Source organism: Trachypithecus francoisi, unplaced genomic scaffold (genome assembly GCF_009764315.1).
Source record: "Trachypithecus francoisi isolate TF-2019V2 unplaced genomic scaffold, Tfra_2.0 Lachesis_group8, whole genome shotgun sequence".
Lineage (NCBI taxonomy): Eukaryota > Metazoa > Chordata > Mammalia > Primates > Cercopithecidae > Trachypithecus > Trachypithecus francoisi.
The window spans coordinates 31,948,225-31,974,324 of NW_022681473.1; the positions used below are offsets into that span (position 1 = coordinate 31,948,225).

Here is a 26,100-nt window from a genome sequence, read left to right on the forward strand (position 1 = left end):
CAGCCTGGGGGACAGAGCGAGACTTCTGGAAAAAAAAAAAAAAGATGCAAAACTTTGACACAGCAGGCCGGTGTGGTGGCTCATGTCTGTAATCCCAGCACTTTCAGAGGCCGAGGTGGGTGGATTGCTTGAGCTCAGGAGTTGGAGACCAGCATGGGCAACATGGTGAAACCCTGTCTCTACAAAAAATACAAAAATTAGCCAGGTGTATTGAGGCGCACTGGTAGTCCCAGCTACTCAGGGGGCTGAGGTGGGAGGATCACGGGAGCCTCGAGGTTCAGGTTGCAGTGAGTTGTGATTGTACCACTGCACTCCAGCCTGGGTGGCACGGCAAGACCTTGTCGCAAAAACTTAAAAATAAAAATATTTTGACATAGCCAAAGTTTGCGCTCTCTTTAACTTTTTTTCGTTATCAAAAGAGAATATTCTATATAGGATTGTCTGTCCTACCGAAAGTATAACCTCGTAAATGTGTATTTGTCTTTTTCAATCCAGTTCTCCTTTTATATCCACATTTTACTCATTTCTTAATTGTAATAAAGTGGAAAACTGATCTAATTACATATAAAACCTTGTGTCAAAATAGATTTAATGATTAACACTAATCAGTTGCCGGGAGACAGAACACAAACAAAACAGATAAACCAAACAAAACAACAAATCTACCACCAAACTTACAACAGAAATAGCAAATGGTAAAAGCAACAGAAATATATGTGACTGATACAATGTTGAGATACTTTCCTTCAATCATTACAAGCATTTGTCAGTAACATTTCTATCATATTTTCCTTTTTATATTTAAAGTATCATGATCTCCACATTGGATGCTTTATAAATATCACAATCTTAATGATGAATTCTAGACTCATTCAAGTTAGAGCAACTGCTTTACACAAAATGATAGCAGTAGACAAATCTAGGCAGCTGCTTGGGTGGGTGGCATTGTCACAGGTTCTGAAGCTAGCCTGCAGTTAGAATTTTGGGAGTCAATAGAAGTAAATGAATTCATGGAATATTTCAAATTATGATTCAGTAAAAGATACATACATATCTTATAATTCTATTCATAAATGTGTTTCATATGTATATGAGAATACATCTAAATTTATGTAACATGTACACATATAAATGTACATATATATGAGAAATGCTTGTAAATTTCTGTCCCAAACTTAGAATTATGTACAAGATCCCTGAATTTCATAATTTGAGGCAGTGTAATTTTATATGCATGACATGGGACTAGAAAAGTATGCTCACTCATTCTAAACCCAGTTGTCACCAACCTGCTAGATTTTGGGCAAGCTATTCTTCCATGCCTTAGTGTGATTATGGCAAAGTAGAATTTGCCTGTAGCCCTTTAAAGAGGATTAAAATAAGTGCAAAGTGCGAAGTCACATGAGCAAAAGTGCTTATGTAAAGCCAAGACACAACAAATAGCAAGATTTTTATACGCAACCTGGGTAACTTTTAAAAGCAAGTTAGATTTCCTAATTAAATGTAAATGTTGCTAGATGATTTACTTGCAGCACATAACAAAGAGACTGAGAATCTAAAAGGATAAAGTCTTTGGCAGTCTGTAATGATTAAGGATTTACTTTTATCTGCCTTAAAATGATGCATCTTAAAAGAGAGACATACACTCACACATGCACGGTCATCTGATTTATACTTTCTAAACTTTTAATTTGGTAGGCGTTATCCAACATGTGGGTTTGCAGTCTCACTCTTGTAAAAATTATAAAACAAAATAAATAATGATCTTTTATAAATGATCCTTAAATGATAAGAAAGTGTAATGCCTGGAAAAAACATAAAGCACAGAAATTTCTATTCTATTTTCCAGGAGTGTGTTATTTCTTGAGCTCCTGGAAGAGGAAACAAAGTCACATATACCTACATAGCCACCCAGATAAACTTGTGTGCACATGCTGCAGAAATGTATAGCTTCTATGCTGCTACATTCTTAAGGAAAAACTGCTTATACATATGGTTTAGAAGAAGAGAAAAAGAATGGGGTTTAAATGATGATGGTGTTTTCCTTTTGTGTTCAGACATATGAAGAGATGCAAAAGGTTTCTGGTAACGTTAATCAATATTGTTTTAAGAGGAGAAAAGCAAATTACTTTTTCCAGATTCTCAAACTATTATTTATGAAGTTTAACAAATTTCAAAATAATCATATGTAGTTATATAGGGAGATAATTTTGCAACAAATATGGGAGTATTTACTAATCAGTAACGGGGGCAACTTCATTAAGTTCTAGTGTCTTCTAGATTTGAGGTCTGTGTGTTTATTTAATAGCATAACAACCCTTACAACTCCTTTTCATTGCAACCCTGTACCTCTGAAGAACTAACTTCATAGCAAATAGTATTTTTTAGAACAAGAAAACTACTGACCCCACTATCTATAATAAAACATGTCTGACAGCAAGAGTTAAGAATTAAACCTTGCAAAATATGATGACTGCTATGCAATAATTTAACATATAAAACCAAGTGATTATATTAAGGTCACAGATTTATACTGAAACGTCAAATTCTGTGGAGTATTTCTAACTCCCCGCCAAAAAAATCCTAAGAAAGAGTCCAATATATTTTTGGATAATTTTTTTTTTTTTTTTGAGACGGAGTCTCGCTCTGTTGCCCAGGCTGGAGTGCAATGGTGCAATCTTGCCTCACTGCAACCTCCACCTCCCGAGTTCAAGCAATTCTCCCCCCTCAGTCTCCCCAGTAGCTGGGATTACAGGCACCTACCATCATGTCTGGCTAATTTTTTTTGTATTTTTGTAGAGACGAGGTTTCACCATGTTGGCCAGGCTGGTCTCAAACTCCTGACCTCAGGTGATCCACCCACCTCTGCCTCCCAAATTGCTGGGATTACAGGCATGAGCCCCTGCACCCAGCCTGACTTTGGATAATCTTAATGGTTGGACATTCTTGCTTTTTTAATATTCAACACAAGAAATCTACAACCTTTATCTGTACAAAGGATCCAAAGAGTTCACTAATTCTACCTATGCTCTTTATAACAAAGATTTTTTTTGAACTATTAAAAAAAATTACAAAAAAGTGCTTTCTTCTTAACTGCAAGGATATAAAGTCAAAAAATCTCTTATCAAGCTGATAATGGTCAAATTCAGGTCCAAGATGCAGACAGAACTTCTGTGGTATAGTACATGGACTTATTCTTCTTTTATTCCTTGCAGTTTGTAATAAAAAGTTGGATAGTCATGTCTTTTTTGGTTTCGGGACAACAAACCATTCAAACAACATGAATTTCTCCTTCTCTTTCTTCTTCTTCTTTTTTTTATTTATTTTTGAGATGGAGTCTTGCTCTGTTGCCCAGGCTGGAGTGCAGTGGCGTGATCTCAGCTCACTGCAACCTCCACCTCCCAGGTTCGAGCAATTCTCCTGCCTCAGCTTCCCAAGTAGCTGGGACTACAGGCATGCCCCACCATGCCTAGCTAATTTTTGAATTTTTAGTAGAGAACGGTTTTCACCATGTTGACCAGGCTGGTCTTGAACTCCTGGCCTCCCAAAGTACTGGGATTACAGGCATGAGCTACCGCGCCCAGCCTATCAAATAACACAAATTTCTTACACCAAGATGGCAAGGTAGTCAGTGAGATGGGAGAGACATAGATTTTTTAAATACCCTAAATCCTTTTGTGTACCCAGGATACGGAGGTGGTGGTGAAACACTGTGTTTCCTGGTCAGTGCCACTGCCTGTTCATAAGAAGGTAATCCTGTGTCCTCCACAGAAGGCGGCAATGGAGACAAGGCAGCCTCCTCATGTCTTCTGAAAATGATGGAGGGAGTGTGCCTCCCCCTTTCATAAACGGCTGAAGAGCTAAGCAGAGAGACAACATTTAGGTCTAGGAAAGGCAGCATTTTTAGGTTGAGATGATGATATTTAAAAATCCAACTGACTATTTTAATAAACATTAAACACAACGTATTAACACAGCAGTTTTATTTTACCCCCAGACTCTGAAAGTCTTGGTACAGTGGAAAGACAAAGAGCTTTGAAGTCAGACATGGGTTTGAAATCTGATCCTGTCATTTCCTAGCTATGTGACCAAAGGCAAGTTACCAACCTCAATTTTCTCCTCTCTCAAATGGGGCTAATAACAGCTGTCTCCACAGAGTTGGTTTGTGTGGATTGAGCAAGATGCATGGAAAGCTTCTAGCAGTGTCTGGTGCACTAGAATAAGGACTCAAAACAAGTGAATTTCCTTTTCTCTTACTCCTGGATTAAAACTTTTTGAAAGTAGGATGTGAAACCAAAACCAAATTCAGGCTTTGTTGAAAGGTGGCACAGTTCCAGACCAAGGAAACAGATGTCACAGAGGTAATCACAACAGGTTGATGCCTGTCCCTCTCCTCCATTCCCTCCTGCAGTCCTGCTGCCTGGCCAGTCCTTCCTAAGCAGTACTTTCTTCATGTCATTCTTCTCAGAAGCCAAACCTGCAGCGTACTTCCAGCTGAGTCAAGTTCTAAGTCCTGTGCCTTCTCTTCAAAGCCTCTTTTATTGCAGCCGCACCTTATTTTTTACAGCTCTCTGCCCTACCAAGGCAGCTTCTTTACACTCCCCTGTATGGGCGGTAAGTTCTCAGCCCTTCTCTGTGCTTTCACTGGTATCATTTCCTTTCTCGAAATATTATCTTTTTCTCCCCTCTAATCTAAGCCTAACACTTAAAAAAAATATATGGCTTAGTTCAAGTCTCACCATTTTCACTAAACCTTGTCAGCCAATGAAATGCAACATGGGTCTGGGGTCTTAAACCTATGGCTTTCCTTTCTCACTTGTGAAGTACAAATTATGATTTAGACATTAATAAATCGATCTATTTAGGCTGTTTATAAAGTATCTACACATACATTAACCTCCTATAGTTATGGCTAATGAAATAATTAAGATGCATAGGGGACGGATAAGCCATTCTCCATGATGTGCTTATTTCACATTGCAGGCCTGTATCAAAACATCTCATGTACCCCATAAATACATATACCTACTATGTACTCCAAAAAAAAAGGAAGAAGGGAAAAATGCATAGATAACCCCTAACTTCTAGTCAATATTTACAATATTCTTCCCATCAAGAAATAGTTTAGCAGGCCCAAAATACTGCCCACTTTTCCAAATTAAATCAGTCAATACGTCTCTTAGAGCACCATTTCTCCTTTTGAGGTAATAAAGAGATCTGATTTGGAGGGAAGGAGAGAGAAAAATTGCAGAGAAAGAAGAAAAGCAAAAGGTCTGTGTAAATCCAGGAACTGGATAATCGGCCCTTCAATAGTTGAGAGGTGACTGAGAGGATCAGAAGTTTACTTAGAGGGCTCAACACAATTCCTCCTCTGTCAGAAGTCTGGAATGTATTCATGGTAGGCAGTCACTTGCCACATTCATTAGCTCATGACGAAAAGTTCTATTTGTTGGCTTACAGGATAAAAGAGGAGACAGATATTTCATTTGAATAAATAAATTTTTCCATGTTGACTTTCAAAATGTAATATATGGAAACAATGTGATAATTACATCAGTTATTAAGTAGCTACACAGTGTTTTCTTACACGTCACAATCTCACATGACTGAAATCAGAAACTATGCACTAATATCATCTCCAACTGGCAACATCCTATGATGCCTGTTTTCCTCCAAAAAATATAGGAACTAAGAAATGAAAAGGTCTTGTTTTTAATTTCTTGGCTTATTATTATTATTATTTTTGCGACTGAATTTCACTCCTGTTGCCCAGGCTGGAGTGCAATGGCATGATCTCAGCTCACTGCAACCTCCACCTCTCGGGTTCAAGTGATTCTCCTGCCTCAGCCTCCTGAATAGATGGGATTACAGGTGCTCGCCACCACACCTGGCTAATTTTTTTTTTTTTTTTTTGATAGAGACAGGTTTTCACCATGTTGGCCAGGCTGGTTTTGAACTCCTGACCTCAGGTGATCCACCCGTTTCAGCCTCGCTCAAAACTCATGTTGAAACTTAATCCTCTATGCAACAGTATTAGGAGGTGGGGCCTTTTGGGAGGCTTTTAGGTCATGAGGGTCCTGCCCTCATAAATGGATTAATGCTGCTGTAAGAAAGGGTTGCAGGAGTAGTGCCCTCTCTTTCTTCTGCTCTTCTGCCATGTGAGGAACAATGTTCCTCCCCTCTAGAGGATATGGTGTTCAAGGCACCATCTTGGAAACAGAGACTGGGTTCTTATAAGACATACAACCTACTGGTTTGTTGATCTTAGACTTCCCAGCCTCCAGAACTATGAGAGATAAATTTCTGTTCCTTATAAATTACCCAGTCTCAAGTATTCTGCTATAGCAGCACAAATAGACTAAGATATCCCTATCCTCCCAGGTAATCTCTAATCTACTTTTTGTCTCTATGAATTTGCCTATCCTAGATATTGCCTATCCTAGGCATTACATATAAGTGGAATCATACAATAGTTGTTCTTTTGTGTCTGGCTTCTTTCACTTGGTATCATGTTTTCAAGGTTCATCCATATTGTAGCACACATCAGAACTTCATTCTTTTTTATGGCTGAATATTCCATTGCGTGGATACACCACATTTTGATGGACACTTGGGCTATTTCTATCAACCCTTTTGTATATTTGAATACTACTACTATGGACATTGGTGTACAAGTATCTGTTTGAGTTCCTGTTTTCAATGCTTTTGAATACAAATCTAGAAGTGAAATTGCTAGGTCATATAGTAATTCTACATTTAACTTTCTGAGGAACTGTTAAACTGATTTCCACAGTGGCTATACCGTTTTACATTCCTACTGGCAATGTGCATATGAGGTTTCAATTTCTCCATATCCTCGCCAATACTTGTTATTTTAAAAATTATTATGCCAACTATTCTGGAATAGCTGGAATTACAGGTGCATGCCACTGCAGCTGACTCTCACTGTGGTTTTGATTTAATTTTCCTTTCCTTAATGTCTAACAATGTTGAATACCTTTCAAGTGCTTGTTGGCTATTCATATATTTTTAGAGAAATGTCCATTCAAGTCCTTCATTAAAAAAATGTGGGTTATTAGTCTCTTTGTTGTTTTATCCTTTCTTGAGCTATCTTTAAAATATAAGCTATTTTGGCCAGGTGCAGTGGCTCACACCTGTAATCCCAGCACTTTGGGAAGCCAAGGCAGGTGGATAACCTGAGGTTAGGAGTTCGAGAGTGGCCTGAACCAACATGGTAAAACCCTGTCTCTACTAAAAATATAAAATCAGCCAGGCATGGTGGTGCATGCCTGTAATCCCAGCTACTTGGGAGGCTGAGGCAGGAGAATTGCTTGAACCCAGGAGGCGGAGGTTGCAGTGAGCGATCGCGCCATTGCACTCCAGCATGAGCAACAAGAGTGAAACTCTGTCTCAAAAAAATAAATTAAATATGAACCATTTTGTCCTGTCAAATCCAAATTTTGTTTTCTTTCTACCAGCTTCCATATATATTTCTTCAGCACAGAAGCTTAGGTTCAAGTCATATTCTTCCAACACTCCCAAATTATTTATTTATTTATTTATTTATTTATTTATTTATTTTGAGACAGAGTCTCACTCTGTCGCCAGGCTGGAGTGCAGTGGTGCGATCTCAGCTCACTGTAACCTCTGCATCCCGAGTTCAAGCGATTCTTCTGCCTCAGCCTCCCGAGTAGCTGGGACTATAGGCGTGTGCCACCACGCCCAGCTAATTTTTGTATTTTTAGTAGAGACGGGGTTTCACTGTGTTGGCCAGGATGATCTCAATCTCTTGACCTTGTGATCTGCCCACCTCGGCCTCCCAAAGTGCTGGGATTACAGGCGTGAGCCACTGTGTGCAGCCCCAAGTTCTTTCTAATCAGGCATCAAGTTCTTCAGCTTCTTTTTCCTTGAAGACAGGTCCAAACTCATGATCTCACATCTGAATTACCACACTAACATCCTTGTTGGTTTTCCTCTGTCTTCCAGTTTCTCCCAGCTCTAGTACACATTACTTAAGAAAACCAGAGTATAAGAACCATGGGGGCAGGCACTATGCTTGATTTACTCACCACTGTGTTCCTAGAACCTAGCATATTACCACATTTTCAAAAACCTTCCCCAAAGGCTATTTTTCCTTTTAATCCTCTGCTTAAGTGGTCCACCTCATGTCTGGCAACTCAAATGTAAATTCATGGCTGCCATTCCAATGATCCAACAATTTCCCCAGTCACTCACTACTCTTTATCGCAGCTCTTAAATCTCTGGTCAAGGGCTTGGCCCCATGGCTCATGCCTGTAATCCTAGCATTTTGAGAGGCAGAGGCAGGAACATTGCCTGAGGCCAGGAGTTCCAGATCAGCCTGGGCAACATAGTGAGATCCTATCTCTATAATTATTATTATTATTATCATTATTATTTTTATTATGAAGACAGGATCTCTCTTCCAGTGTCCAGGCTGGAGTGTAATGGCATGATCACGACTCACAGTAGCTTCCACTTCCTGGACTCAGGTGCTCCTCCCACCTAAGCCCGCCTAGTAGTTGGGTATAAAGGCACGCACTACCACACCTGGCTAATTTGTTTTTTTTTTTTGGTATTTTTAGTAGAGACGGGGTTTTGCCATGTTGCCCAGGCTGATCTCAAACTCATGGGCTCAAGCGATTTTCCTGCCTCGGTCTCCCAAAGCTGGGACTACAGGCACGAGCCACTGTGCCTGGCCTTGGCCTACAATTATTTAAAAAAAAAATCTTTGGTCAAGACTCTTTTGCCTATCATCTCCTATTTGAGCCTTGGTAGTACCCATCTTTGCTCCTGTGGGTCCACTTTCTTGAAACACCCCTTCCTAGTTAATTCCTCTAAAACCCATGTCTGCCAAAGTGACTAGTTATATCCCACACTTGTGGTATGCCTGCTTGACATTCCTAGCCATTTATAAGAAGAGTGTTCTCTATCTTACAAGTTTATATCCAAGTTGCTTTTTTGTTATGTAGTTGTGTCACTCAAATGGTAATCTCTCCGTGTAATCTCCTTTATGTGCCATAATACACTATACAAATAGTGAGAGTATTAAAGAGAAGGTAGTGTGAAAGTGGTGTACAGTATATGATTAGCAACAGCAGGTGATGTGGAAGACGGTTATAAATACAGCTTAGGGAGATTTTTTTCTTTTTGTTTTTTTTTTTTTTACAAGATCATAAAGGTCAGGTAAGCTAGGGAGATTTCATATGCCAAATAAAATTTTTGTAGATCTACCAAATTTGAAGAAAACTTATTTGCAATATAATACTTTCTGATTACCTATATTACCTTCTGATAATATGTTTTAATTTTTTATGAACACTGGAGAATCTGCAGTTCATTCCCAGTCCAGACATATTTTTAAAGAAATACAAACATTGGATGGGAATACATAAACATTCCAGTGAAAGCTTTTAGAAAAATCTTAGTTTGCAAATTCATAATAATAATAATAGCTGGGCCTGGCGTGGTGACCCATGTCTGTAATCCCAGCACTTTGGGAGGCCGAGGCAGGAGAATTATTTGAGGTCAGGAGTTCAAGTCCAGTTTGGCCAACATGGTGAAACCTCATCTCTACTAAAAATACAAAAATTAGCTGGGCGTGGTGGCAGGTGCCTGTAATCCCAGCTACTTGGGAGGCTGAGACAGAAGAATAGCTTGAACCCAGGAGGCAGAAGTTGCAGTGACCCAAGATCACACCACTGTACTCCAGCCTGGGTGACAGAGCTAGACTCCGTCTCATAATAATAATAATAATAATAATAATAATAGCTAACATTTATTGAGTACTTGCTACTCTTGCTACCAAGCACTCTCTTAAGTACTTTTTGTGTATCACATCATTTAAATCCCATAAGTCCCTTATGAGATACATACTGTTATTATCTGAGCTACCATATTGCACAAAACCAGAAGGTACCGTTCATACTATAGCCCATGTGAATGACAACTCTCTGGAACTATGTAATGTGGTGGCTCAGATTATTACCTTCAATTTACTCACAGAGAAACTGAGGCAGAGTATAAGTTTAAGTAACATATCCAAAGTTAAATGACTAGTTAGTGGTGTATCAGGGTTTTGAATCCAGGCAGTCTGGCTCCAGAGCTCACACAGTGAACCACTATACCGTATCTATTTCTAGGATAGGGAGAATACACCTTGGTGGTCTCTCCCAGAAACAGGAGCTAGGCTAGGACTAACGTATTTTAGAAAGGAATCACATCTTACTATATTTTAGAATTTAAAAAAACTTCATCAAACATAAATGAAATGCTGCAATAAAACATTTTGAAGAGACTCTATTAATGGTTTAGAATGGTTTAGAATTACTGTGCTAGATAAACTGGTCAAAAATAGACTAATACTGTATGATTCCACTTATATGAGGTGTTATTGTAGTAAAATTTAGAGACAAAAAGTAAAATAGTGGTTGCTAGAGCCTAGGGAGAGGGGAGAATGGGAAACAGTTTGTTCACTGGGCACAGAACTTCACTGTTGCAAAATAAAAAAAAAAGAAAAGAAAAACAGGAGATTGGTTACACAACAGTGAATCTACTTAACACTACTGAACTGTATACTTAAAAATGGTTAAGATGGTAAATTTTATGTTACATATATTTTACTATTTTTTAAAAATGTACTGCACTGGAAATATATTTAAATTATATTGTTCAGTGCCAAAGGCAAGTTGCAAAGGAGGACATGTAACAAATATTTCTTTTTAAAACATAAAATATGTTATTAGGTTGGTGCAAAAGCAATTGACATTACTTTAAATGGCAAAAACCGCAATTGCTTTTGCACCAATTAAATAGTAAATGCATAGGAAAAAATCTGGAGTTTTACATACCAAATTGATAATAGTGGTAATTTTTGAAAAGTAGGATTATGAGGACTTTCATTTTTTATATTATATTTTTCTATAACATTTGAATTTTAAAATAATGCATGTATTACTTTTGTAGGCAAAAAACAGGATAAAATCTTTTTAAAGACCTTAGCCTCCATAATCAGCACATCTTCAGATGCTCTTATCACAATGGAAATGATTTTTTAAGCAATTAATACTAGATGAAATGAAACAACCTACTTTAAACTTTCTTCTGGCTAGGCGTGGTGGCTCAGGCCTGTAATCCCAAAACTTTGGGAGGCTGAAGAAGATGGATTACTTGAAGCCAGGAGTTGGAGACTAGCCTGGTCAACATGGTGAAACCCCGTCTCTACTAAAAATACACAAATTAGCTGGGTGTGGTGCCACACGTCTGTAATCCCAGCTACTCAGGAGATTGAGGCAGGGGAATTGCTTGAACTTGGAAGGCAGAGGTTGCAGTGAGTCAAGATCACGCCATTGCACTCCAGCCTGGGCAACAGAGCAAGACTCTGTCTCAAAATAATAATAATAATGATAATGATAATAAACTTTCTTCAAGAGAAAATATTTTTATTAAATTTTAGAGGAAAATGTATCTTTTATATTTACTAATTTCATTTACATGTGTATATATGTAAAAGTTTCTTTTTAGTTTTTAATTAATTAATTAATTTTTTGAGACAGAGTTTCACTCTTGCTGCCTAAGCTAGAGTGCAATGGCTTGATCTTGGCTCACCACAACCTCCGCTTCCCGGGTTTAAGTGATTCTCCTGCCTCAACCTCCTGGGTAGCTGGGATTACAGGCATGTGCTACCATGCCCAGCTAATTTTGTATTTTTAGTAGAGACGGGGTTTCTCCATGTTGGTCAGGCTGGTCTTGAACTCCCGACCTCAGGTGATCCACCCGGCTTGGCCTCCCAAAGTGCTGGGATTACAGGTGTGAGCCACTGCATCCGGCCAAGCTTCTTTTTAATAAATAATTTTAAAAACTCTAGTTCTGAGAATATAATCAAGGGCAAAAAATTTATTCTCATCTTTGGCAAAATAAAAAAATATTAAGGAACTTTAAGAGGAATCACAGTCTATTCCCTTCATTCCTCTTTTAGATGAGGAAAGATCTTAAAAAAATCAATGAATTTGCTTCAAGCTCCATAAGTAGTGGCAAAATTAACATGAGAGTTTTTGCCTCCAAATTCTGAATTTGGTGCCCTTCCTATACATGTCATTTTATTTTCAATTTATATCTGATATGAAACAATGAAGAAAAACCTTAAACCAATTAAACAGTTATGATTAAAGTCTTCTAGTTTCTTATAGGCCATTTTTATATTGTATTTAGACTTGAATAGTTGTACTGTCCTCTTTTAAAATGGACAAAAACTCTGAATATTTAACCAATTAAACATAATTTTTGATGCCATGTTGTTGTAATTAGCTTCTGTTTTTTACTGTGACTGCCAATAGAATTTTAGAACCACTATAGAATTAAGTATTTTGAAAAGATCTTCACATAAATTCGGAATATTTAACATTGGTTAATTACTATTATCTAATATGTAGCTATATCCAAATTTTCTCCTAAATTTTCCTTTTTTTTTGTTTTTTGTTGCCCAGGCTGGAGTGCAGTGGTGCAATTATGGCTCACTCCAGCCTTGACTTCCCAGGTTCAAATGATCCTCCCACCTCAGCCCCGCAAGCAGATGGGACTACAGGCTCAGGCCACCGTGCCCAGCTCATTTTTAAATTTTTTTTTTTATAGAGATAGGAGTCTCACTATGTGGCCCAGGCTGGTTTTGAGTCTTGAACTCCTGGCCTCAAGCAATCCTCTCACTTTGGCCTCCCAAAGTGCTGGGATTATAGGTGTGAGCCACCACACTGGGCAAATTTTCCTTTTTAGCAATTTATTTTTTTGGTCTAGGATTCGGACCAGGATCACACATTGCATTAATTGTCATGTCATTTACTTTAATTTGGAACAGTGAGTTCTTTAGCCTGTCTGTGTCTTTCATGACACTGACATTTTTCTGAACAATACAGGTCAATTGTTATGTAAAATTTAAATTTTAGTTGATATGAATTGAAAACTATTAATTCAGAAGACAAAGAGTCTTCTAATATATATGATAAACAATACTTTCCATTCTTTTGGAGGGATACAAAAACACTGCCCATTTTGCTGAAAAGATAAGTAAAATGATCGTTATCATAAAAAAAAGTACACATGATCACCACCTTGAGCTTGTTCATAGAATTTGAAAGTGTGAATAGGGATAAATAAGTATCAATTTCTAATAGCCTGTTTAGCATCTGCTGCTCTTTCTTTCTTTCTTTCTTTTTTTAAATAAGATTGTTTCTACGCCTACTCAGCCATACTTACTGGGAAGATAATCAGTACTTTTTATTTCAATCAGGATGCTGAGCTTCTATTATGCAACCAATTACGGCCTTTATGAATCTTTTTGAAGCTTTATCAATGTGCTGTGATCCTCATTTGGTAACCATTTTATTTTATTAACTTCAATTTAAAGTGTTAATAAAAATAGTTGAATTTAAAAGCCAGTTACACTGTTTCTGTTTGGGTAGCCATGTGGATCTGTTAACTCTGTGGCTCAGAGTAAACTACAGGACTTCTTGCCTCTGGAAATAATGTGAAGACCCTGGTATCTGCCTCTTGCTTAAGAAGGAAATACTGAAAAATGAAGCCAACATATGTGAAACTTCTTGTATTCTTTCGAAGGACCTTAGAAATAGCATCATTAGGTACTTTATGTAAATGTTAAATTAGGAGACCAAACAATTGTCACAGACTAGAGAGGCTGGGAAGACATGACAGCTAAATGCAATGTGATACCTTGACTGGATCCTGCAACAGAAAGAAAACACCAGTGGGAAAACTGCTGAAATCAAAGTCTGGAGTTTAGTTATATAGTCATGAACCAATGTCATTTTCTTAGTTTTGATAAATCTACTATGGTAATATAAGATATTAACAATGTGGGAAATTGGGTGATGGATATATGGGAATTCTCTGTACTAACCTTTGCAACTTCCCTATACATCTAAAATTCTTCCAAAATAAAAGGCTTATTTAAGAAAATAGGCAGCCATTTGCTTGAACCATTGTTAAAATAATAATATAGAATGTCTAGTAATGAGTTGAATAATTTTACTTAGTACTTACCATGGATGTTGTAGCCTATTACACTTAGTGATACAAAGATAGTAGCCAAGTAATCCAAAAATAACCAAAAATACTCCAGCAGCAATTAATCCAGTCAGAAGGCCCATAACGTCAATTTTCTCTCTGTTGCCATCTTAAAATAAATCATTAAAATAACATAAATATAACCACTATACAGCATCACCTATGATTTCAACAAATTTAATCCTGGGTCTAAACATATTATACAGCATCTAATCATTGATGTTGACTTCTTTCAATTCCTTGTGCTAGAGAATCTACCTGAAAAAAATTTAAATGTCACTTGTAAAAGCCCTAGTTATGGTTATTCATTTATTTATTAAAATATAAATATATTTATTTAATATTTAAAATATACTATTTATGTTTTAATAATATTTAAAATGTACTATTTATGTTTTAATAATATTTAAAAGTTACTATTTGTATTTTAATAATATTAAAAGGTACTATTTATATTTTAATAATATTAAAAGGTACTATTTTATTTTAATAATATTCAAAAGATATTCATTTAAGTTTATTTATTTAAAAATTATTTATTAAAATATCCATTTATTAAATGAATAATATTCAGCATTAAGTGGGATAAACATATTCGCTGCTCAACTAGACATACTTTGGTATTAACCACTGAGATAATATTTATTAAGCAACTCAGGGTAGCTATGCAATATAACCTGCTATGGAGGGGGCCCTACCTAAGAGGAATGAAAGAATAGCTGGCAAAAAAAACACCTGACTAAAATGCAGCTAAAGATGATCAATACAGATGAGATAAAGGATCTCCCCCATCTACAAGTTACTGAATTCCATCCAACAATCTTAATTTATCTAGCATAAATGTTCCATCTGCCTTTAATGGTAAAAAAGAAAAAAGTTAAAATAGCTTACATCTTGAAACGAATAGAATCTATTTTTATTCTGTGCAAGTCTTGACTTAGCTGAGCTGTTTAAAACAGCTTTAAGCCCATTATCTCATTTCCCTAGTATCTCACCAAACTTGATTTTCAGTATGTAAATAGATGAATCTGTCCTTTTCTGTCTGAGATAGCCCAGTGTATAGTTGAGAAATCTCCTTAGGTTTATAAGGTATGTATGTTGAGCAACAACCAAACTCAAACAATAAAACTAAAATGTATTACAATAGAGAGAGGGTGAGAAAAGCATTAAATTTGATCAATTCTTGTTTTACCTGATTTTGTGGTTGGTCCTTTAGCTGAATATTTCTGCCAAAATGCGATCTAAAAAAAAAGGTAAAATTCCCAAGTTTATTCAATATCTGTATTATCATATTTCATTTGGTCCTAATGACCTAGACTAGGGGTAGTAAGCTCTTGGCATGCACCATAGGTAGGAGACCAGTTCCTTCAAGCTGGAGGGTGTGACTCACTCTAATTAAAGCATTACCACCCACAACTGCCTCTGCCATCTAATTGTCAAGGGATTACTGCCAGTCCCACCTCTTTACTACTTTGCCTGCTATTTTCCCTTCACCTGACTGAAGCCCCCACTAAGGCACTGGGGGAAATTATTCCATTAGAGAGTAGGTGAAAGTACCAAAGGTAGAAGTTGATGCCATGGACCCACTATCAGGTTTGAAAAGGAGACTGAAGTTTTCCATGGGAGGTAAGCCCTCAGTTTGTCTCTGGAGACTTTTTTTTTTTTTTCTTTTCATACAGATTGCTCTGTTGCCCAAGCTGGAGTGCAGTGGTGTGATCATGGCTCACTGCAGCCTTGACCTTCCAGGCTCAAGCAATCCTCCCACCTCAGCCTCCTGAGTAGCTGGAACTACAGGCGCATGCCACCACACCCAGGTAATTTTTTCTTTTTTGTGGAGATGGGGTTTCATTATGAAGCCCAGGCTGGTCTCGAACAAGCATGAGCCACTGTGCCCTTCTGGGAGATCTTATTGAAAGGTATAGGCCGGGCGCGGTGGCTCAAGCCTGTAATCCCAGCACTTTGGGAGGCCGAGACGGGCGGATCGCGAGGTCAGGAGATCGAGACCATCCTGGCTAACACGGTGAAACCCCGTCTCTACTAAAAATACAAAAACTAGCCGGGCGAGATGGCGGGCGCCTGTAGTCCCAGCTACTCGGGAGGCTGAGGCAGGAGAATGGCGTAAACCCGGGAGGCGGAGCTTGCAGTGAGCTGAGATCCGGCCACTGCACTCCAGTCCGGGCAACAGAGCGAGACTCCGCCTCAAAAAAAAAAAAAAAAGAAAGAAAAAAAAAGAAAGGTATTTATTGATTTGGGAAGACATTGTTGAGACAATTTTAAGTTTAGTGCTACTTGAGAGAATATAAATGAATTTTAAGGAACTATGATAAAATTATAAAAGGTTTGTGGAAAACAGAATGAAATTCCAACAGGCACAACTACACAGTATATGCTTCGTTTTCCTCCTTAATAGAAACAGCAAATACTTGTAGGGAATGGGAGGGTGGGCACAATTATGGAAAAGTCAACAACTAGGTTCCATTACCACCTGCATCTGAAGGATACCTGGGGAGGTTCTTATTAACCAAAAAGTAAAATAGGACGCTTAAGAAAGGGAAAAAGGAGCCAGGGTTATGAAATCTACAAAAGTAAAGAATTTAGGGCCAGGCATGGTGGCTCATGCCTATAATCCTAGCACTTTGTTAGGCCGATGGGGACGGATTGCCTGAGCTCAGGTGTTTGAGACCAGCCTGGGCAACATGGTGAAACCCTGTCTCTACTAAAATACAAAAAAATTAGCCAGGCGTGGTGGCATGTGCCTGTAGTCCCAGCTGTTTGGGAGGCTGAGGCAGGAGAATAGCTTGAACCTGGGAGGTGGAGGTTGCAGTAAGCCGAGATTGCTCCACTGCACTCCAGCCTGGGCGACAGAGCGAGACTCCGTCTCCAAATAATATCATCATCATCATCATCATCATCATCTCAGTTACTTAACATTTTTCAAGACTATGCCAGATTATCACAGGAACAATGCTATCTATTTTGTACCTTATCAAGATGAACAGAATTTAGTTATATTCTAAGAAAGAACTTTAAAAAATATTTCCCTTAAATTACACTGGTAGACGAAATAATATACTTCCGAATACAAGGGCTATATATTTTGTATCCTCAGTGCCAAGGAGAATACCTGGCACATAGCAGACTTCCAGTAAATACCTCAAATACAAATATGGGTCATCAAAAAAGTAAGGTCACTGATAGGACAAATTACTCAGTCATAAATGATTGAAGCCTGAGTTAGAGCACTAACCACAAAATCTTGGAGTGAAATTCACTTTGCCCCATGATTATTATTATTATTATTATTTTTTGAGACAGAGTCTCGCTCTGTCACCCAGGCTGGAGTGCAGTGGCCAGATCTCAGCTCACTGCAAGCTCTGCCTCCCAGGTTTATGCCATTCTCCTGCCTCAGCCTCCCGAGTAGCTGGGACTACAGGTGCCCGTCACCTTGCCCAGCTAGTTTTTTGTATTTTTTAGTAGAGACGGGGTTTCACCATGTTAGCCAGGATGGTCTCGATCTCCTGACCTCGTGATCTGCCCCGTCTCAGCCTCCCAAAGTGCTGGGATTACAGGCTTGAGCCACCGCGCCCGGCCCCCATGATTAATTTTAAATATAACAAACATTAAACACACAAAATCACAACAGTCAATAATTTAGTAACTACTATGAATTAGGTGTAAAGTTAATTAGATGTAAAGCCAAGTCTAAATAGGTTAATTATCATTTTAAGGAAGTAGAAAGAGATAACAGGTACATAATCCTGATTTTGTTTAAAGCATAGCATCTCTAATAACTCAAAGTGCCACTTTCTGAGTACAATTTAACATTTGCAGCCAATTAACATAATCAACCACATTACCGTTTTATCTTCATCCACAAAAATCTCTCTGGCTTCCTCATAATTGCAAAGTTCTTCATTGCACTCTCGTTCTAGGTCGCCAGGAGTGAAGAGCTCCAGATCAAATCTATTATGCAGGAGGCGTCTACGTATGAAAAAGTTTGCTTCTTCTTTTGATGTAAACACTAATAAAGTAATAAAAAAGACTTAAACATTGATGAAAAATAGTCAAAAAATTCCTGTTTTAATTGTGGAAAAAAGTGAATCGTTCTCTTGATATGGCTAAATTATACCAAACTTTTTTGTAAAGCTTTAAAATCTAACCACAAAAAAAAAAAGAAAGAAAAAGCATCAGTGAAGATCATTTCTGATAAATATGAAATATAAAATTAGCATAATTAGGAGTTGATTATGTCCAAAATTAGTAGTATAAATAAAAATTATTTAAATATCTCTTTTTCCCTCCAGATAATTATTTTTCCAATCATTGACAGGTCTATTTCTAAAGAATTGGTTCCCTATTATCTTGACTGAGGAAAATTAGTGGGGCATCATGGACAACATATTGAATTGAGAGTTAGAAGACAGATTTTTGGTTTTGATTTAGCTTAAGTTATTAGCTGTGTATTCTGAGATAAGTCACTTATATTCTTTGGGCTACCATTTCCTCATTTATAACATTGAGAATTAAATTAAATAATCACTAATATCTCTTTAAGTTATTTATTATTATTATTATTATTATTTTTGAGACAGGGTCTCACTCTGTTGCCCAGGCTGGAGTGCAATGACATGGTCTCAGCTCACTGCAACCTCTGCCTCCTGGGTTCAAGCAATTCTCCTGCCTCAGCCTCCCAAGTAGCTGGGACTGCAGGCATGTGCCACCAAGCCCAGTTAATTTTTGTATTTTTAGAAGATATGAGGTTTCACTATTTTGGCCAGGCTGGTCTTGAACTCCTGACCTCATGTTCCACCCACCTCAGCCTCCTAAAGTGCTTGGATTACAGGTGTGAGCCACCGCACCCTGCCAAGTTCTTAAATTACAAATTAATACTTTTATATTAAAATTACTATAGTCAAGTTAATGCTAAAACATACAATTCTAAACTTCTAAACACTACAGGTTAAGAACAGGTTGACACAAAACCAAAGCATCCAACCATGGCAGTACTTTCAAAACCCACAAACTTTAAACTTGTTCTGGTATCACACAAACAAAGCTTAAGAGATTTTGCTTCAGATCATATTACTGAGACTGGAATTCAGAAACTGAGAACTACATCACAATGCTTAAAAGAATTTAAAAGTGCAGATACTTTTCACTGCTCACCATTTCTAAAGAAAGAATGTATTAATGTAGGCAATTGAAAGACTGTTCATGAGAGATCATGGTCTGGAAAACTCATACTGATTTGTGAGGGACCTCAAGTTGTACATTTATTTTTGGCCCTTTGAGGACAGTCACATTTTGTCCAAGATATTTTTTCCACAAATGAATTATCTTTCCAAACAGGTCCAAATGTTCTAGAACTACTTTGTCTAATACGATAGCCATTAGCCACAGATGGCTATTGAGCACTTGAAATGTAGGTTGTGGCTGGGAGTGGTGCCTCACGCCTGTAATCCCAGCAGGCTGAGGCAGGTGGATTAGATCACTTGAGCCCAGGAGTTGGAGACCAGCCTGGGCAACAAAGTGAAAACCCGTCTCTACAAAAAATACAAAACTTAGTCCGGTGTGGTGGTGCATGCCTGTAGTTCCACTACTTGGGAGGCTGAGGTGGGAGGATCACTTGAGGCCAGGAGGCAGAAGTTGCAGTGAGCTGAGATCACACCACTGCCCTCCAGCTTGGGTGACAGAGCAAGAGCCTATCTCTAAATAAATAAATAAATAAGAAACGTGGTTTGTCTGAATTGAAATGTGCTGTAAGTGTAAAATACACATAAGGATTTCAAAGACTTAGTGTAAAAAAAAAGAATGTGAAATGTCTCCATAATGTTTTATATTGCTTATATTTTAAAATGGTGATATTTCAGATACTAGATTAAATTAAATACATTCTTAAAATTAATTTCACCTATTACTTTTTAGTTTTAAAATGTGGCTATTAGAAAAATTTAAATTATGTAGGTAGTTCACTTTATATTTTGGGGGAGCAGCACTATTCTACAGTGTCCATTTTTATGTTATAAATAACAGATATGGGCTATTTGAACCAAGTGGGAAGCTACAATGGGATAATTGGTGATTGTTGTTTTAAAAAGTATTCTAAAAGGTAGATAGAGGGGCTAGTGTGATGAAATATTTCTATTCTGTTTCCTCCTTTGTCTTTTTATAGATTTTATATTACCACTAAATGGAAATAGAATGAAAAATTTTCCAAGCCTCTGTCACCCTTCATTGGGATCCCTACAATGGTCTTCCAAGGGTCTCCTTGCTGCTCTACCGTCTGTTTTTAACATAACAGTCAAAGAGGGCCCTTTAAAAGATAAGATACACTTTGTTCCTACTTTGCTTCTTAAAAACCTTCTAACAGCAATTCCACATCCTGCAGAGTAAAAGCCAAAGTCATTACGGTGGCTTACAAGGCCCTTCTTGGTCTGGTCCCCAAGCCCTGACCCCTCTAACCTCATCTCCTACCACTATCCCTCACATATTCTGTTGTAGCTATGCTGGCTTCCAACACACCTGGTTCTCTCTGGCCTTTGTACTTACTGTTTCTTCTGAACAGAACTTAATTCTTTCAGTTTGCTCTCTCACATCCTTCAGGATTTTGTTCAATGCTACCTTGAACCCCCATCCCTACCCACCCACCCCTGGCACTCCCTGTCCACACTCTGCCTTTCTCCATAGTATTCATCACCATCTGGTTTTCTATATGCTTTACATATTTGTTACCACTCTGTTCTCCTCACTAGAAGGAAAGCTCCATTAAAGCAGGGATATTGGTTCTTGGCCTATAAGAAGTGCTCAAAAAATTACTTAGTGAATGAACAAACTCAACTTTGCTATAGTGGGAGGAAACTCTTGGACCTAAAGTCTACCAGTTGAAGCAATTCATAGGTATAGTCTGGTGTTTCTCAGCTCGGCATAGGTTTAAAGTATCAAACTATTGATGAAACAACCCACGGCCTGCCTCACTTAGCTATACGTACTTCACAAAATCTAAGTTCAGAATGGAGAAGTAGATATCTGCCTCTGCATACTTCTCAAATACGTCCAGATCCTTACATTTTATTGGCTAAAAAGAGCAGTGCCAAATTTCTCATGACAGTCTTCTGTTCCAGTAGGTTGAGTTATTAAAAATACACCCCCATGGAACTCAAAAGCTACTTCGATAGGGGAAACAAAAAAAAGGAGAGCCACAAATATTTTTATTTTTCCTGAAATAATATTTATGCCAATATCATAAATATGATATTTATGATTAATCATATTATGATTAATACTGTATTAAATGTGCCTTCCAGGGGCTGCTGTTTGCCACTTCCCTGAGTGTGCAAGTTCTGATTCTGTCACTGACTGACCTTTATTGCCAGATCAGATTTTTCCCTGCATCCCTTATGATCTCAGGAAAAATACTGTCTTTTGCTACTGGATTCTAAGTAAGTCTGAACTTGCTTTTAATTGAAAGGAAGTAAACTTCCCTGCCCTTGAAACACCCTTGGCTTTCAGCAAGAGCTCCTGTTTTCCCCTTGACCATGGCTGGAGGATGCAATGGCCTTGGCTCTGCTTCCTTGGATTCTCTACCCTTCTTTATTTTTCCTGTCTTAGACTATCGTAAGAGGCTGTCTATGCATTTCACTGCTATAAATTCACCAACCCAGATATTCCATTCTCCTCCTCTCCTTTATCTCCTCGTGTTTTCTAAACAAGCTCCTTTTCAGTCATTTTAACTCCACCCTCATGCTTTATCAAAATTTAGGGCTGGGCACGGTAGCTTACGCCTGTAATCCCAGCCCTTTGGGAGGCCGAGGTGGGCGGATCATCCGAGGTCAGGAGTTCAAGACCAGCCTGGCTAACATGGTGAAACTCCGTCTCTACTAAAAATACAAAATAATTAACTGGGCACAGTGGCATGCACTTGTAAATCCCAGATACTCGGGAGGCTGAGGCAGGAGAATTGATTGAATCCAGGAGGCGGAGGTTGCAGAGAGCTGTGATTGTGCCACTGCACTCCAGCCTGGGAGACAAAGTGAGACTCCGTTTCCAGAAAAACAACAACAACAAAAAAAGAATTTCGCCAAAGGTCCTCTATTTCCAGTTACTCTTCATATCTCCATTTATTATAGCCCATTTGCAGATGGAAGGCATTGACTTCTCTGCTATACAACTCTCTTGAGGTTGAGTTACTGCTACTCACTCTTTCCTCTGCTCTCAGTTCCCTGTTCTGGCTTCTGTTATACAGTTGACGGAGATCATCTGTTTAACAAACACCCTGCCTCCTGCAACCAGATGAAGATGTCCTCCAGGGCAGAGATTGCAGTCTTTCATTTCTATGTCTCCACCAATAGCATGGGGCCTGGCACTTAGCATGTATTCATCAAGTGGTGACTGACTGAACAAGCTGTCTTTTCAAACGTGTCAGATCCCTCATTCACATTTCCATAGACATCTCCAACCCTCCACACTCAAGTATGATCTCTAAATTCCTTCCATAGCTTATAGTGTCCTTGAGACTTTTATTTATTTATTTATTTATTTTTATTTTTTGAGATGGAGTGTCACTCTGTCGCCCAAGCTGGAGTGCAGTGGCATGATCTCAGTTCACTGCAGCCTCCGCCTCCCGGGTAGCTGGGATTATAGGTACGTGCCACCACGCAAGGCTAATTTTTGTATTTTTAGTAGAGACAGGGTTTCACTGTGTTGGCCAGGCTGGTCTCGAACTCCTGATCGCAGGTGATCCACCCACCTAGGCCTCCCAAAGTGCTAGGATTACAGGTATGAGCCACCATGCCGGCGACAGTGTCTCTTATACCTGTGTCATGTTAATGAATGATTGCACTCACAATCATTTTAGAGAAGAGCATCTGAGTATGGAATCTTAAAAGTGCAATCTGTTGCCCAGGCTGGAGTGCTGTGGCGCGATCTGGGCTCACTGCAAGCTCCGCCTCCTGGGTTCACGCCATTCTCCTGCCTCAGCCTCCCGAGTAGCTGGGACTACAGGTGCCAGCCACCATGCCCGGCTAATTTTTTGTATTTTTAGTAGAGACGGGGTTTCACTGTGTTAGCCAGGAGGGTCTCGATCTCCTGACCTCGTGATCCACCCACCTCGGCCTCCCAAAGTGCTGGGATTACAGGTGTGAGCCACCACGACCAGCCAAAAGTGCAATCTTCTAAGTGGACTTACATATACGGTGCAGCTTGAGAGGGACTAAAAAGGATCCTCTTCCAAAATCTTTCCCTATCCCTCTAGCTAGCCTATCCAGTTGCTTAGAATTCTGTCATCAGAGTTTCATGCTTTTGAGTTAATGGATTGTTGTATCTCAACACACACACACACACACACACACACACACACGGCTGTATTAATCATTAATAAAGTCAGTTAGGAGTATTAGTGTAACAGATCCTTCCCAAATGAAAATGAGCTGAGAATCGGATCTGATGAGAAGGGATAAGAGACAGGAACGTGTGGGGACGTGGACCCAGAGTATTGGCACTGGGTGGGGAAGCACCATGAATAGTCAGGGAGAAGGATGCTGAGAGCTAGAGGCTCTTTTTTTTTCTTTTCTGGTTTTACTAGGTTAGGCTTTTAAAATATAGGCAGGAAACAAACTGTTAATGATCTGAAACCTAAAAACTGTGGACTTCTAACTTAGCAAGCCCCAAACCTAATCTTTTCTCAACTAGCTGCTTTTATCTAGACAACTAGACCATCTGAAGTCAAAAAGGACCTCAGAGATCATTTTACGCCCCACCCCCATCACCTTTACAGATGAAGACATTCAAGCCCAAACGGGATTAAGTTATCTCGCCTAGGGTCTCACAACAAGTCCAGACTAGATCCTGGACTACCCCGTTCGCCTTTCCAGGAAGAACAAGTAATTACGCTCATTATAATCGCCACACAGCTTCATCTAGAGAAACGTCACTGACAGATTTTCAGAAGCTGAAGTAGGTTTTCCATTCAGTTAACCACAAACGAGGTCTTACATATATACTTATTAAAGGAAACTCACAGAAATCAAGTCCTACAAATTGCAGTTAAAGAACATAAAAAACCACAACTTTGCCAAATATACCACAAATTAAACTAAAGGATATTTTAGTATTTCTATGATTAATGGGGGTATGTAATTTCAAATACTACACTTTCTCACTGAGATCTGTGCTACGCGGCTCCGGGTTCCAGGGACGTTTTCGTGCTTACCTTCTTCTCCCGCATGCTTAGAAGCCTTTGGACCTCTTGTGCAATGAGGAAACCCCAGGGTAGCTGTGGGCAGTTGGCTGAGTAGAACCAGAAATGTAAACATAGTCTGGCAACTGTCAAACAAACTAAAACAAACAAAAAACACATTTAAAAAAGGCCCCTAGCTCAGCACTTTGAGTTTCTGTCGAACTGAATCACCAACCTGTTGTACTCAAAATCTAGGCACAAGAGCGCCGGCGCGCGGTTTCGGTCGCCGGGACCCAACGCACGCCCAGAAAGCAGCCCCCGAGAGCGCCTAGGACAAACGCCGCGCCCCGGGACCCTGCCGAGGGCTGATGGGGCACCTGTCGCCGCAGGCAACCCTCGGCTATGTGTTGGAATCCAACCCAGTCCGCCGAGGTGGCCCCCTCAGGTAACCCCCACTCCGCCGAGGTCTCGCCGCCAAGCCTCGCACCTGTGTCCCCCTGCACATGTTCCAGCAGCCCCCGGGCCAGAGGCTCGTCTTGGGGCGGTTCCTTCGGCCGCCAGGCCCTCGGTCTCCGGCGCCCTCAAATCTCGGCGACGCTCCGGGCCTCGCTCTCCGCAGGGTCTGGGTGGCCTCCGCGCTCAAACCCGGGAAGCGCCTGGGGTCCGCAGAGGGGCGCCCGGGGAACAAGCGCGGCGCGAGGTCCTGCCTCGGTCCGGGGAGGCGGCCGACGGAGGAAGGGAGGAGGCGGCTACCTGGGGACACCTGGCCGCGCCCCACCTCCCGGAGGCCGGGCCTGTCTGCGGCGAGCGGGCGGGCAGTGGGCCGGCGTCTCCCCGGAGCCCACGCTACGCTCTCAGCCGCCCCAACTTCTGCCCCAGCCCCAGGCGGGCCAGCCTCCTGCCACCAGTTCTGGCCCCGCCTTGGCGGCACGGGTCGCTGCTTTTCGATTTGTGTCTGCACTCGGCGTTCTCAATGCTCCTAATTCAGGGAGCATTTCGGTTCTCAGTCCTAAGCAGAGCGCCCTCGGCGAGTCCAGGGCTTTTCGCTTTGGGTCCCACTGGGCTAGGAGTCCTGTGGTTACATTAGGTCAACTGTTCTCAAAAGGGTGGTCCGGGGACGAGGACAAGATATTCATCAGACAAAATACCCTTTATGCGTGATAAGAAATGGGAATGGACTTACAAGTAATTGATTACATTGGTTCTCCAATGGTGGTGTGCCAGGTCTGGGATGTCTCCAAGATCTTTTCCAGGAGTCTCTAAGGGCAAAACGATTTCCATCATAGTAACAATACATGATTTGCCATTTTCACTTTCATTCTCTCAAGAGTGTACAGTGGAAATTTCCAGGGGCTATTTGACGTGTAATAACGTCATCACTCTGTCTCCTAATAGAATACCTGAGTGCGCGTGCTTGTATTTTCTAGTATTTTCCAGAGCAGTATGTTTAATGTATCAGTACGTACATTTTATAGAGATTTATGTAGATTTATAGAGATTAATAAAATTCATTCTCAGTACTTCTGAACTTAATTTTTTTCTTTTCTTTTTTTCTTTTTCAGAGTAGGGAGTCTCACTTTGTTGCTCCGGCTGACTCCTTAAACTCCTGGGCTCAAGAGATCCTCCTGTCCCATCCTCCAGAGTAGCTGGAACTACAGGTGTCCACCAACTCTCTTGGCTACTGCTTTTGCACTTTGATTAGTTCTCTTTGTTCATATCTACTAGGATAGCTATAACCTCATTTTTCTCAAATAATTATCTTGAAATCTTGATCTTTTCCTTGAGTCTATGCATAAACATAACAAAAAGTATGCTATGTTGTCTTGATTTCA

At 39.6% G+C, this 26,100-nt stretch overlaps 1 protein-coding gene across 2 annotated transcripts; it reads right to left on the reverse strand.

Annotated features, from left to right (window-relative positions):
- Positions 1–271: 271 nt before the first annotated feature.
- Positions 272–25,575, reverse strand: PRRG4 (proline rich and Gla domain 4). 2 transcript variants are annotated; one of them, XM_033208029.1, is made up of 6 exons: positions 25,452–25,575; positions 24,302–24,426; positions 17,952–18,115; positions 15,287–15,335; positions 14,071–14,203; positions 272–3,860 (listed from the first exon to the last, which is right to left on the reverse strand). In XM_033208029.1, exons 1-6 carry the CDS (start codon positions 25,550–25,552, stop codon positions 3,629–3,631), a joined length of 804 nt encoding a protein of 267 aa, XP_033063920.1. In that variant the 5' UTR covers positions 25,553–25,575; the 3' UTR covers positions 272–3,628. The 2 variants fall into 2 exon arrangements, with proteins under 2 accessions (XP_033063920.1, XP_033063921.1); XM_033208030.1 differs by lacking the exon at positions 25,452–25,575 and adding an exon at positions 24,756–24,899.
- Positions 25,576–26,100: the final 525 nt, after the last annotated feature.

Bases quoted from the DNA above. Each gene is read 5' to 3' on its own strand.
- PRRG4 (XM_033208029.1), bottom strand. From the start codon at position 25,552: ATGATGGAAATCGTTTTGCCCTTAGAGACTCCTGGAAAAGATCTTGGA. The intron at 18,116-24,301 runs GTAAGCACGAAA...TTACTTTATTAG, and splicing joins TAAGCATGCGGGAGAAGAAG to TGTTTACATCAAAAGAAGAA. The intron at 14,204-15,286 runs GTAAAACAAGAA...ATTTATTTTAAG, and splicing joins AGGACCAACCACAAAATCAG to ATGGCAACAGAGAGAAAATT.